The sequence below is a fragment of the Thamnophis elegans genome, chromosome 6 (genome assembly GCF_009769535.1).
Source record: "Thamnophis elegans isolate rThaEle1 chromosome 6, rThaEle1.pri, whole genome shotgun sequence".
NCBI classification, from domain to species: Eukaryota; Metazoa; Chordata; class Lepidosauria; order Squamata; family Colubridae; genus Thamnophis; species Thamnophis elegans.
The window spans coordinates 8,655,843-8,669,175 of record NC_045546.1 but is presented as its reverse complement, the minus strand read 5'-3'; the positions used below and the strand labels follow the sequence as shown (position 1 = coordinate 8,669,175).

The window sequence follows — 13,333 nt, the reverse complement described above, 5'->3', positions numbered from 1 at the left end:
TTTATTTCCGAGGTGAGAGAGTGAGCAAACACTACCTTGTTTTCCCCAAAATAAGCCCTCCCCGGATAATAAGCCCAATTGAGCTTTGGAGCGCATGCGCTAAAATAAGCCCTCCTCTGAAAATAAGCCCTCCCCAAAAATATTGCAACACAGCAGCAATAGCAATAGCAATAGCAGTTAGACTTATATACTGCTTCATAGGGCTTTCAGCCCACTCTAAGCAGTTTACAGAGTCAGCATATTGCCCCCAACAACAATCCGGGTCCTCGTTTTACCCACCTCGGAAGGATGGAAGGCTGAGTCAACCCTGAGCCGGTGAGATTTGAACAGCCGAACTGCAGAACCGCAGTCAGCTGAAGTAGCCTGCAGTGCTGCATTTAACCACTGCGCCACCTCGGCTCTTGTGTCACCAGGAGGTTACCACACTTGCCGCTTCCTGCATCTCAAAAATAAACATTGGGTCGAAAATAAGGCCAACTGCTGATTTCAGATATCAAAAGTAAATAAGACTCTGTCTTATTTTCAGGGAAACACAGTATTTTGGGGCATCATATGACCAGCTGTGACAGGAGACGATGGAGACACAAATAAAGGAGAATATTTGTAGCTCAGGGTTGAAATGAGGGTTACTTAGGGCTCTCTGAGCGTGACCTGTCAAAAGGGCAAACGACAAAATCGCGCCCGACTAATCCACGTTGCTGACGTCATCAACAGGGCGACAACAGCCAGCACGGAGAAAGAAGGGCGCTTTAAATAGCGTGTTGAAAGAAAGCCGATTCAACTTAAGGTAAGGGTTAGGTTTAGGGTTAGCTTTAGGGTTAGCTTTAGGGTTAGGTTAAGGGTTAGGGTTAGGTTTAGGGTTAGGTTAAGGGTTAGGATTAGGTTTAGGGTTAGGTTAAGGGTTAGGATTAGGTTTAGGGTTAGGTTAAGGGTTAGGTTTAGGGTTAGGTTTAGGATTAGGTTTAGGGGGGTTAGGTTTAGGTTTAGGGGTTAAGTTTAGGTTTAGGGTTTACAGGGTGCTTCTGTCTCCATGCTGTTGCCGTCCTGTTGATGACGTCAGCTTGCTTGGTTTCTTGCAGACGTTTCACCACCTGACTAGGTAACATCATCAGTGCTAGTAAGGAGTAGGCTTTGCTTTCAGTTTATATCCTAGAGCAGTGATGGGCAACCTTTTTGGCGTGGTGTGTCAAAAATCGGCAAAAAATCGAGCATAACTCGCGTTGTGTGTCACTTCGACAAAAACATAATTTTGCGCAATTTATAGTTTAAACTACAAAAATGTATAATTGCAATATATAATTGTATTTAATAAACCAAAAACAAATTATTTAACATACCTGCTTAGTAACTTCTTTGTTAAGCGCTTTTGCATGCTGAGCTATGGAGTGAGCAATGCTCAAACTTGCAGAGTTTAAATTTGTAGAGCCTTTCATAAATTTAAGGATGGAGTTAGATTGGCTCTTATAAAGGTGTAGCTTCCTGGAAATGTATTCCCTCCTTTCATCCTCACTTTTTTCCAAGAGCTGGGAATGATTAGTTTCAAAATGTCTATTTATATTCCACGTTCTGCTTACTACCATTTCAGTACATAGAACGCAAAATGATCTGCCATTTTTTTCTATAATGCCATACATCTCGCTCCATGTCTCTTGAAAGGGTCGGCCACTGCCACTACCACTCCCTTTACTTAACCTTTGTTTTTTATTTTTTGGGTGCTCCATCAGTGGGCCAGTGACAGCAGATAGAATTATAGATAGCCAATTAGGGGTTAACTAGCCTAACAAGCTAACACAACCTCCCCCTCACTTATCTCAGTTATTGTGGGCAATTACAAGTCCATGGCACCCCAATAGTTGCTGCTAATGGTGCTCACAGTTCCCGTTGGCACTCCGCTGTTCCCTGCTGTGGTGCGGTCGTAACCGACAGTCCCAGGAGTAGACTCTCTGTGCTGGCCTGACTGGAGAGAGGCGCGCATTGTTCCCGCGCTCCTCTCCTGCGGGTCCTCCCTCGCCGCGCTGATGACGTGTGTGCGCACGGCACGCACGCCTTACTAGCAGCCCATGCGCTCAGAAAGGGGCGGCGGCGATACAGTAAGTGAGTGTGGGCGGGGGAGATCACACGTCCCCCCCCCGTTCCTCCAGCACAGATTCTTTCATCCTCGGCGGCCGTGCAGGAGCCGAGGATGAATCGCATGAAATCCTGTGCGTGTCACCCCAAATGGCTACGCGTGTCAGCACTGACACGCGTGTCATAGGTTCGCCATCACTGTCCTAGAGGGTTGCCCTGTCAGTGTTTGTAGAAGTGGTCTTACAGGTTCTTTGGTTGGGCTGTTTACTGTTAGGCTGTTCAGCTGTTGCTTGATTGGGGTATTGTTTGTTTCTCAATTATTGATCTGGTGTTAATCTTGGTGTTAATCTCTGCTGATGATGCTACCTAGTTGGGTAATGAAATGTCTGCAAGAAAACAACCAAGCTCAGAGGACACCAAGGACCCCTTCATTTCAACCCTGAGCCACAGATATTTTCCTTTATGGATATTATCACTAATGATCTAAGCAGGTGCTTATAAGAAGTTAAAGAAGCTTTTAGATACTTTTTGCTTTGGGATCCTTGATGCTCTCTGAGCTTGCTTGTTTTCTTGCAGACATTTCATTATCCAACTGGGTAACATCATCAGTGCCGGTAAGGAGTGCTGTTTGCTGTCCATTTATATTCTGGCGACTTGCCTGTCTGGGTGGGAGGGGAAGATTCTAGAGATTCTTTGGTTGAGTTGGGTGCTGTTGGCTTCTTTGGCAGTGTTGTGATTGGGGTGTTGCTTACTTGATTGTTTGTATTTTGTATTTGTATTTGTATTTTATTATTTGTATGCCGTTCTTCTCCGGGAGGACTCAGGGCGGCGAACAATTCAATTGTTGGTCTGATGTTAACCTATGCTGATCTGTGTGCTGATTACAGGTGGAGAAGTGCTGGAGGTTTTTTTTGGTCAGAGTTTGTTGCAGAAAAATCAAATCCAGAAGCACACACAGATAACTGATGCAGCAGGATTCATTAACTTCTTTGTATACATAAGAATAGATGAATAAATGTACAATACCAACAGGTGGTTCTTCCAAGTAAACACAAGGCAGGAGAGTTACAGGCAAACCCAAGCGGTTAGTTTCACTTCAGCTGACAAGCCCAGACAGACTGCTAGTTTACTTCTCAGAGCAGCAGACTGCTTAAGTTTCTGTTTCAATTCTCTGCACAGACTCAGATCTGCTTAAGCTCCCATTGGCTGATTTAGTTGCTATGCCTATTCATTGGCTGACTGATCTTGTTCCCATGTCTCTCCTAGTCATGAATATTTTAACATTTTTCTCTTTTGGGCTGGTTGGTTGTCTCTTTTGCATAGTCTATATATGTTGTTAATGTCTAGGTATCTATTGAGGGCTGATTTGTCAGAGTGCCAGGTTTCTAGAAATCCCCTGGCATTTTTGGGCTTGGCCTGGTCTAGGATGGTCCCATTTTCCCAATTGAAACAATGGATAAATCTGTCTCTATGTTGTGAAATTGAAGAATTTTCAGCATTTCTTCCGACTGCCCGTTGGTGTTTGTGGATGTCAGTCTTCTGAACTGAAGAAGCCCCTTGGGGGCTTCCATCTTTGAGAAAAAACAAATTTCAGTTGCCTCTTGAAAAAAAAAGGCACCTATGGAATGTGGTGGCTGAGTGGCTAAGATGGCTGCAGTCATCTTTTTTTTTTTTTTTTTTTTGATCTTTGGCCCACCACACTTTCTATTATTCTACTATGCATTTTCTATTATGGGAAAATGGGAGGGGGGATTGTACGGAGTTAGATGCTATGTAGCCATAACAAAATTCTTTCTAGGAAGCCAAGGGTCATCCTTTGTCTCTGCACCTCTGCACCTGACCGGATCTGAATGGGTGGAACTGCCAGCATGGCAGTGGGAGATTGGACCATGGGATGGACTTGTGGGCGTGGGGGCAACATCTTGAACTTTCAACTGGGTGGGGAAAACCGGGAAGCTTTCAGATTCAGGTTTTCCCAGATGTGCCAACGTGGCTCTCTTAATAATTTGGAATTTTGAGCAATACTTTGCCTTGTTCTCTGATTTAATTTGGGATGCTTTTGGGGAAAGCTGACAGCTTGTCAATCGGAAAGGTTGCAAGTTTGGTGGTTCACATCCCTAACACCATGTAATGGAGTGAGCTCCCAATACTTGTCCCAGCTTCTGCCAACCTGGCAGTTCAAAAGCACATAAAAATGCAAGTAGAAAAATAGGGACCACCTTTGGTGGGAAGGTAACAGCGTTCCATGCGCCTTTGGCATTTAGTCATGCCAGCCACATGACCACGGAGACGTCTTCAGACAGGGCTGGCTCTTCGGCTTTGAAACAGAGATGAGCACCACCCCCTATAGTCAGGAACAACTTGCACATGTGTGCAGGGGAAACCTTTACCTTTATGGATCTCTACTATTTTCAGGATCCCAGCTGACCTAGAGGCTTAAGATAATCTGACTGGTCAAAGGACTTCGCTGCAGGGTTAATCTTCCAATGTTTGGGCTGTTGATGTACGGTGCTGGCATCCCAATCGCCCTTTTTAAAAAACAAAATAGTGCACCGCATTTCCAATGTGTTGTAAGTCATCGTAAGCACTATGGCTGGGAGACAGAATATCCCTTGGGATGTCAGCTAAAAGCATTTCAAATGGCAAGGCTCATCAATATTTCTGAGCTCGAGACTTCAGGGAGCTATTGCCAGTGGGAATATACACATCACAGGACCGGCATAAGTCATCTTCATTTCACACGATATGATTGTAGCAATAGGCAAGTTAAGCCTAGATCTTCATAATTTTCTAGCTTAAAAGTAGGCTAAAGCAACCGTTCTCTGCTCCGTTTGAGTGCAAGAAATCCCAATACAATTCTGTACAGGTAGTCCTCAACTTACAACCACAACCGAGACCAGAATTTCCGTTGCCAAGTGAGACAGTTGTTAAGTGAGCTTTGCTCCATTTTACGACTTTTCTTGTTGCACTTGTTAAGTGAATCACTGCAGTTACAAAATTAGTAATGTAGTTGTTAAGTGAATCTGGCTTCCCCATTGATTGCACTTCGTCAGAAGGTCACAACAGGTCATCACGTGACACCAGGACACTGCAACCAATATGCCTTCGATGCTCTCAGTGTACATATAAACAACAGCTGATGAATCATGATTATAATAATGAAATGCAATAATCATAATTCATAAGAGTCAACACTCAGTGACAGTCATAGAATGCTAAATAAAAGCAAGCAATATAAACCATAAGATACAAACAACAAAGTTATAGTCATATAATAGCTAAAGAAACAGGGAAAAGGAAAGATGAGAAAGATAATAGTAAATTATAGATAGATAGATAGATAGATAGATAGATAGATAGATAGATAGATAGATAGATAGGTAGGTAGGTAGGTAGGTAGGTAGGTAGGTAGGTAGGTAGGTAGGTAGGTGATAGATAGGTAGGTAGGTGGGTAGGTAGGTAGGTAGGTAGACGATAGATAGATAGATAGATAGATAGATAGATAGATAGATAGATAGATAGATAGATAGATAGATAGATAGATAGATAGAGTATATCACAGAAGTGAGTACACCCACTCAGGTTTTGTAAATATTTTTCAGTATATCTTTTCATGTGAGAACACTGAAGACACCTTTATTTCCAGCAGTTTAGACATTAATGGCTGCGTGTTATGTTATTTTGAGGGGAACACACATTTACACTGTTATACAAGCTGTATACTCACTACTTTACATTGTGGCCAAGTGTCATTTCTTCAGTGTTGTCATGTGAAAAGATATACTGAAATATTTACAAAATGTGAGGGGTTGTACTCACTTCTGTGATATACTGGAGTGAGAGAGAAAGAGAGGGAGGGAGGGTGGGGGGAGGGAGAGAGAGAAAGAGAGAAATAGTGTGTGTAAAAGATAGAGAGAAATAGTGTAAGAGATATATAGAAAGAGGTAGGTAGGTAGATAGGTAGGTAGGTAGATAAAGATAGAGAAATAGTGTGTTTAAGAGAGAGAGAAAGAGTGAGAAATATTGTGTGTAAAAGATAGATAGATCGGTAGATAGATCGGTAGATAGGTAGGTAGATAGGTAGGTAGGTAGGTAGGTAGGTAGGTAGATAGATAGATAGATAGATAGATAGATAGATAGATAGATAGATAGATAGATAGATAGATAGATAGATAGATAGATAGATAGATAAGAAGGTAGGTAGGTAGGTAGGTAGGTAGAGCGAGAAATATTGTGTGTAAAAGATAGATAGATAGATAGATAGATAGATAGATAGATAGATAGATAGATAGATAGATAGATAGATAGATAGATAAGAAGGTAGGTAGGTAGGTAGGTAGGTAGGTAGGTGATTAGGTAGGTAAATAAGTAGATAAGTAGATAGGTAGATAGATTAAAAATTTTGGTAGGGGGAAGCCAAGTTCCTCTCCTGCCTCCCCCCCCCCTCATGCCTGTACATACTTGCCATGAAGAGAAGAAGGATCCTGGGTTCAATAGGTTTGGTTGACTGGGATGTCTGCCTCCCATGTACTCATCTGTGCAGATGTCACAGCCTTCCGCATCTCTCCAATCCCAGTAGGGTATGGTGAAATCTTCATTCCCAGTCATCTTCTGGATCTCACGTTCCCACAGGAGCAAAAACAACCGATGCCAAGGAAGGAAACCTGGAGCTTCGTGCGCAAAGTCAATATCCCTCCAGACGTTGGCGCCTCCCAGAAGCGTGTCTCGAGACGCATAATAATGCATCCAGACGAACAGGTCATAGACGCTGGTGTCTCGGAACATCGGAGTGGTGCCGTTGTTCATTTGGGCATACGTTCCAGTGGCGATGACGAAATCCCGGCTGGTGGTATATTTCGCCAAGTTGAGATAGGCAAGGAACTGGTAGCTTTCTCCGGCGTTGAGCTTGAAGATGTCTTTCCTGACCTGCAGCTTTCTTTCGGTGCAGTTGGGTCCTCCAAAGCTGAATTTGCAATCGCCGCAGTTGTGTCCCATGAAGTTGCCTGAGCACCTGCAAGTCTTGTTGTAAAACACCGCCGGCCAGTCCTCTCGGTCATCCACGCCAGAGAAAGGGAACTGAGGACCGAGAGGAGCAACCGAAAGGAGACTCCCTCGGCAAGTACCCCTGCCTGAAAGCTCTCCACAAGGAGAACCATCACCGGGCCATGTTGGACAACACTCCTTCCTCAACAAGTTGCCCAAGTTAGCACACGCCCGAGGGAACTGGCTGGACCCAAGGGGCAGGATCCCCAAAATTATGCTGATAGAAAAAAGAGACATTTCAGACACACACACACACAAATCTAGTGTCCTGGCTGGTCGTGCAGTTAACTCCCAGCAAGCAAGATTTTATCCGTCTCACTGGCTGAGAAATTCTTCTTGCTTATTTCTTCCTGGTATTTCATTCAACTGTGCTTCCCCCCCAACCCCTCTTGACCCATACAAGCACACTTCGGTAATCTGATTATCACATGCTCTGGGCTTCATCCAAGAAGCATTCACCCACTTTCTACTCCAGTTATACACAGACTTATTTTTTTTTTGAACCTTGTCTTCTGCCTAGCACATGACTTCTGACAGGCTGGATTGTAGTGCTTTCTCACACCGAGCTACTTGGATCACTGGGTTCCTGGGCAGATGGATGAGGAGGAACAATTGAGTGATATTGGACGGGGTGGGGTGGAGATACTCAACTTTGCAAGTCAAGACAAGTCTTGAACGAAAGGTAAAGGTTTCCCTGTCAGTCATGCCTGACTCTAGGGCAGGGGTGTTAAACTCGAGGCCTGGGATGAGGTTTTTAGATGTGGCCCCTGGGGCTGCCCTGAAAACAGCAATAGCAATAGTTAGACTTATATACCGCTTCATAGGGCTTTCAGCCCTCTCTAAGCGGTTTACAGAGTCAGCATATCGCCCCCACAGTCTGGGTCCTCATTTCACCCACCTCGGAAGGATGGAAGGCTGAGTCAACCTTGAGCCTGGTGGGATTTGAACAGCTGAACTGCTGAACTGCAATCAGCTGAAGTAGCCTGCAGTGCTGCATTTAACCACTGCGCCACCTTGGCTCTTAGGAACAGGAAAGAACCAATTCACGGGGCCTCTGTGCAGTCCTCCTGAGTTCTGTTTTTGGCCGTGATGGCCTCCTGCAGCCCTTGGCCTGTGAACATGAAGCTTGGGGAGGCCATGCACAGCCCACCCAGCTCCATTTTTACTGGTTGAGGGCTGCAGGAGGCCGTTATGGCCAAAACTGGAGTTCGTTCGCTGGAAGAGCCTGCAGGAGGCTGTCGCGGCTGAAAACAGAGCCTTGATGAGTGATGTCGAGCTGCCTATGCCCAACCTGGCCACCCCCCATCCTCGACCTCCCATGGTCAAACATAAATCTGATGTGGCTCTCAACGAAATTGAGTTTGACACCCCTGCTCTAGGATGTAGTGTTCATCTCCGTTTCCTGGTCGAAGGAGTCAGTGTTGTCCAAAGACAATTTTCGCGGCCATGTGACCAGCATGACTGTCCCCCCCCCCCCCAAGGTGCATGGAATGTTTTTACGTTCCCACTGAAGCGGTACCTATTTATCTACTCGCTGTCAAGCTTCAGAAGACGCTTTTGCTGTTGCAACTATTATCGCTTCTCAGCTTGCCAACGAACTATGGAACGGGGAGACGGAATGCAGGTTGCAGACATCAAGAAAACAGCTGTGCTTCAGCAGGTGTTTACCAATGTGAAAAGACTTTCCCATCACAATACCATGAGACTCAATTGGACAATGTGACCTGGTCTAATAGGGGGAGGGAAAATCTAAAACTTTAACTATGCGGGTTTGCCTGGGAATTAGCTAGATCTGGTTTTGCCCTCACCTTTGCCAAAGTGATATACTCAATAGAGTTTTGCATGAAGAGATTGGATCATCTCAGCCATCCTTGGCTTTGGTTGGGTTCGTCATTCAGAATGTCGACATACATATTTGCATGCTTTCGAACTGCTAGGTGGGCAGGAGCTGGTGCGAGTAATAGGATCTCAACCCATTGTGTGGAGCTTGGGTCTTGAACCCCGGCAGTCAGCTCTCCAGCCCGGGTCTCTCTCAGTCTTTAACTGCTGAGCCATCATGCAAAATCTCAGAAATCAAAAAGAAATTTGATTTTAAGTCATTTAGATTTCCTTCCAAAGAAAGAGACGGTCCTATTGCATGTTTCTAGGGAGAAAGAAATCTGTACAAAACCTTGCTGGACACACAAAGACCAATTAGCAGTAAAGGCAGTCGTGCTGGTTCTTTGCATTTCCATTTAACAGAATAACAGAGTTGGAAGGGACCTTGGAGGTCTTCTAGTCCAACCCCCTGTTCAAGCAGGAAGTCCTATACCATTTCAGACAAATGGCTGTCCAATCTCTCCTTTAAACACTTCCAGTTTTGGAGCATTCACAACTTCTGGAGGCAAATCGTTCCACTGATTGATTGTTCTCACAGTCAGGGGATTTCTCTATTTCTAGATTGGTATAAGTGATGATAAGTGAAGTTTCAATGACACAATGCCCAACAGTAGGGCAAGAAGCAACGGGCGGAAACTAATCAAGGAGAGAAGCAACTTAGAACTAAGGAGAAATTTCCTGACAGTGAGAACAATAAATCAGTGGAACAACTTGCCTCCAGATGTTGTGAGTGCTCCAACACTGGGAGTTTTTAAGAAGATGCTGGAACATGTTGAAATAGTGTAGGATTTCCTACCTAAGCAGTTTGGACTAGAAGACCTCCAAGGTCCCTTCCAACTCTGTCATTCTATTCTATGATTCTATAACAGCTTAGAAGTGAAGTTGTGAATGCCCCAACACTGGAAGTTTTTAAGAAGATGTTGGATATCCATTTGTCTGAAGTGGTGTAGGGTTTCCTGCCTAGGCAGGAGGTTGGACTAGAAGACCTCCAAGTTCCCTTCTATAACAGCCTAGAAGTGATTGAAAAGGTAAGCTTGCAATGTGAGAAATGCGCAGGCACATTGGAGCATGATGGATCAGGCTCAGTTTCACCTCCCAGAGGGAATAACTAAACCAGTGTCCTTGTGGGTGAGAGCATCACAACAACACCATGACAGCTCCAACTCTTTTTAATGTTCGTTAACATCAAAAGTTTTGGAAGTTTTAAAGAAGAGGTTGGACAACTATTTGTCTGAAGTGGTGTAGTGTTTCCTGCCTAAGCAGGGGGTTGGACTAGAAGATCTCCAAGGTCCCCTCCAACTTTGTTATTCTGTTATTCTTCTAGATAGTCACTTATAAAGCCCTTCATGGTATTGGACTTGGGTACTTGAGAGACCGCCTGCTGCCAATTACCTCCAATAGACCGATCAGATCCCACAGATTAGGCCTCCTCCAAATTCCATCCGCCGGCCAATGCCAACTGGCGACTACTCGGAGGAGGGCCTTCTCTGTGGCTGCTCCGACCCTCTGGAACGAGCTCCCCGTGGAGATTCAAACCCTCACCACCCTCCAGGCCTTCCGCAAAGCCCTTAAAACCTGGCTGTTCCGACAGGCCTGGGGCTAAAGAGTTTTTGCCCCCCTTCTCGAATGGTATGGTTGTTGTGTGTTTTTAAATTTTGTATTGTTATGTCTTGTCTTTTTTATCCCCCTGTCTGTGCCCCCTTCCCTGATTGAATTGTGAGCCTCCCTGAGTCCCCTTCGGGGAAAAGGGCGGCATATAAATGTAATCAATCAATCAATCAATCAATCAATAGTTGATTATTGATTAGATCTTATGCAGTAGCTTCAACTTGACCAAGAAGCTTCACCTCCCAGAGGGAGTAACTAAACCAGTGTCCTTGTGGGTGGGAGCATCACAACAACACCATGACAGCTCCAACTCTTTTTAATGGGATGCTGTGTGGCTATACGAAAGGCCATGGCTCAACACTGGGGTCCTAGCTTTGACAAAAGTGCTGGACTGAAAACAACCAGGAAGTTTTAATGCGGGTGCTCTTGAAAACTAACAACACCACAAATATGCCTTGGCAACCTCATTTTTCTTCCGTGTCATCATGACATTGCTTTGGTCTCATCCCGAGCCTTCGTCTCACAGGTATAAAATGGTCTTTTCACCTTTAGCCCAAGGGGAACCCATGAATGCATTCATCTTTCCATCTTTTGATGGATATGTGGGTGGCTCATTTTTATTCATTTATTTAGTTTGCCAAACATGTAAAAGATCATAGGTATAAGTATAAACATAAATAGGAACACAGGAAATGAGTACAAATCAATGGGGACAGTAGGACAGGGACGGTAGGCACGCTGGTGTGCTTATGCACGCCCCTTACAGACTTCTTAGGAATGGGGTGAGATTGATGGTAGACAGTCTTAGGTTAAAATTATGAGGGTTTGAGGATGTAACAACAGAGTCAGGTAGAGCATTCCAGGCATTGACCCCTCTGTTGCTGAAGTCGTATTTTCTTCAATCGAGTTTGGAACGGTTTACCTTGACTTTGTATCTATTGTTTGCCCGTGCATTATTGTGGTTGAAGCTGAATTAGTCATTGACAGGTAGGACATTGTAGCGGATAATTTTATGCACTACGCTTAGGTCAGATCATTGGTAGTGTAGTTCTAGGTTCTCCAAGCCTAAAATTTCAAGTCTGGTGGCAGAAAGGATCCTATTGTGAGCAGAGGAGTGGAGGACTCTCCTCGTGAAATACCTCTGGGCTCTCTCAATTGTATTAATGTCCGATATACAGTGTGAATTCCAGGCAGACAAGCTCTATTTGAGAATTGGTCTGGCAAAGGTTTTGTACGCCCTAGACTGCAGTACAATGTTACTGGAGAAGAAGCTTCACAAAATTAGGTTAACAACTCTTAATGCCTTTTTGCAAGGCTGTTACAGTGAGCTCTGGGGCTTAGGTTGTTTGAGATGAGTACTCCTAGGTCCTTGGAGGGCTTTGTTTATATATGTTTATATATGTTCTTATCAGTGGTCAGAATAAATAATATCCATCTCTCCATCCAGAGGTGGGTTCCTACCAATTCGCACCTATTCGGTAGAACCGGTTCGTCAAATCTACCGAACCGGTTAGAAGAGGTTCCACCAGTGGACCCGGAAAGCAGGCCACACCTACAGAAGAGGTTCCAAAAATTTTTGAAACCCACCACTGGTCCTTGGATATGATTATTCTACACTATCATGCTCAGTGCTCAGTAAAACTCAGTGCCTCTGTGAAAGGTAAGGATGACTACTGCGTTTGTGGTGCAATCAGAACATTGCGTGTGTTGAAGTTGTTTTAACGCAAACCAAAGATGCCTTTTAAAAAACAAGTTTACCTCATATTCTTATGCATGCCAGTGCTGTGTGTGAGGTAATTTAAGGTGGTTCTGAAAAGTGTCGTCGGCATCTTCATATCCGGTCACATGGGCGGCAAGCCACTCCCACAAAGGAGGCCACACCCACAGAGTAGGTTCGAACAATTTTTGAAACCCACCACTGTCTCCATCCCTCCATCTATCCATCCATCCATCTGCAGTTTCCAAGTAAAGATAGTCCTTGATTTAGGATTGATCATTTCATGAGCATTCAGAGCTATAGCACTCAGAACAGGCATTTTACAGCCTGGGAAGCACTACTGGCCCTCATACAATGTGTGTGTGTGTATGTATGTATGTATGTATGTATGTATGTATGTATGTATGTCTTTGGTTATTCGGGTTTTCTCCCACGTAAAATTGGAAGTGTCTTGGTGACGTTTCGACGAAGTCTCATTCGTCATCTTCAGGCTTCATGCTTCCAGGAGCAATGCTAGCCTTACCCGAATAAGCAAAGACCTACATACTAACACCCGCAAAAACCTCAGAAAACACACACACACACACCAACACACACCAACACACACCAACACACACCAACACACACACACACACACACACACACACACATATATATATATATATATATATATATATATATATATATACATATATATATATACATATATATATATATATATATATATATATATATATATATATATATATATATATATATATATATAATTTTTTGAATATAAACAAACGAAATCATCCTCCATTACAAATTGTAGAAAGTGTGTCAATCGGTTACAAAGAACTTTCGTGCATCCCTTCCACAGTCATCACCTCTGATTCATATCAAATTATCTATTTTACATCAAATATGTTTATATACATTGCTATCATCATACCTCATCCTTCATATGACTGTAGTTGTTTTAACGTCCCTTTATAACAATCGTTCCAAAATTTAAAACAAAACCACACAGTGGCATTC

General features: G+C 43.9%; 1 protein-coding gene across 1 annotated transcript in view; it reads right to left on the bottom strand.

Moving 5' to 3' along the window:
- The window catches only part of TYR (tyrosinase), a 68,082-nt gene extending 60,735 nt beyond the window's left edge, over positions 1 to 7,347 (bottom strand). Inside the window, exon 1 of the mRNA XM_032220149.1 lies at positions 6,529 to 7,347. Within this exon, the coding sequence (XP_032076040.1) occupies positions 6,529 to 7,347 (819 nt within the window). The remainder of the gene's footprint in view (positions 1 to 6,528) is intronic.
- Between the last annotated feature and the right edge of the window lie 5,986 nt (positions 7,348 to 13,333).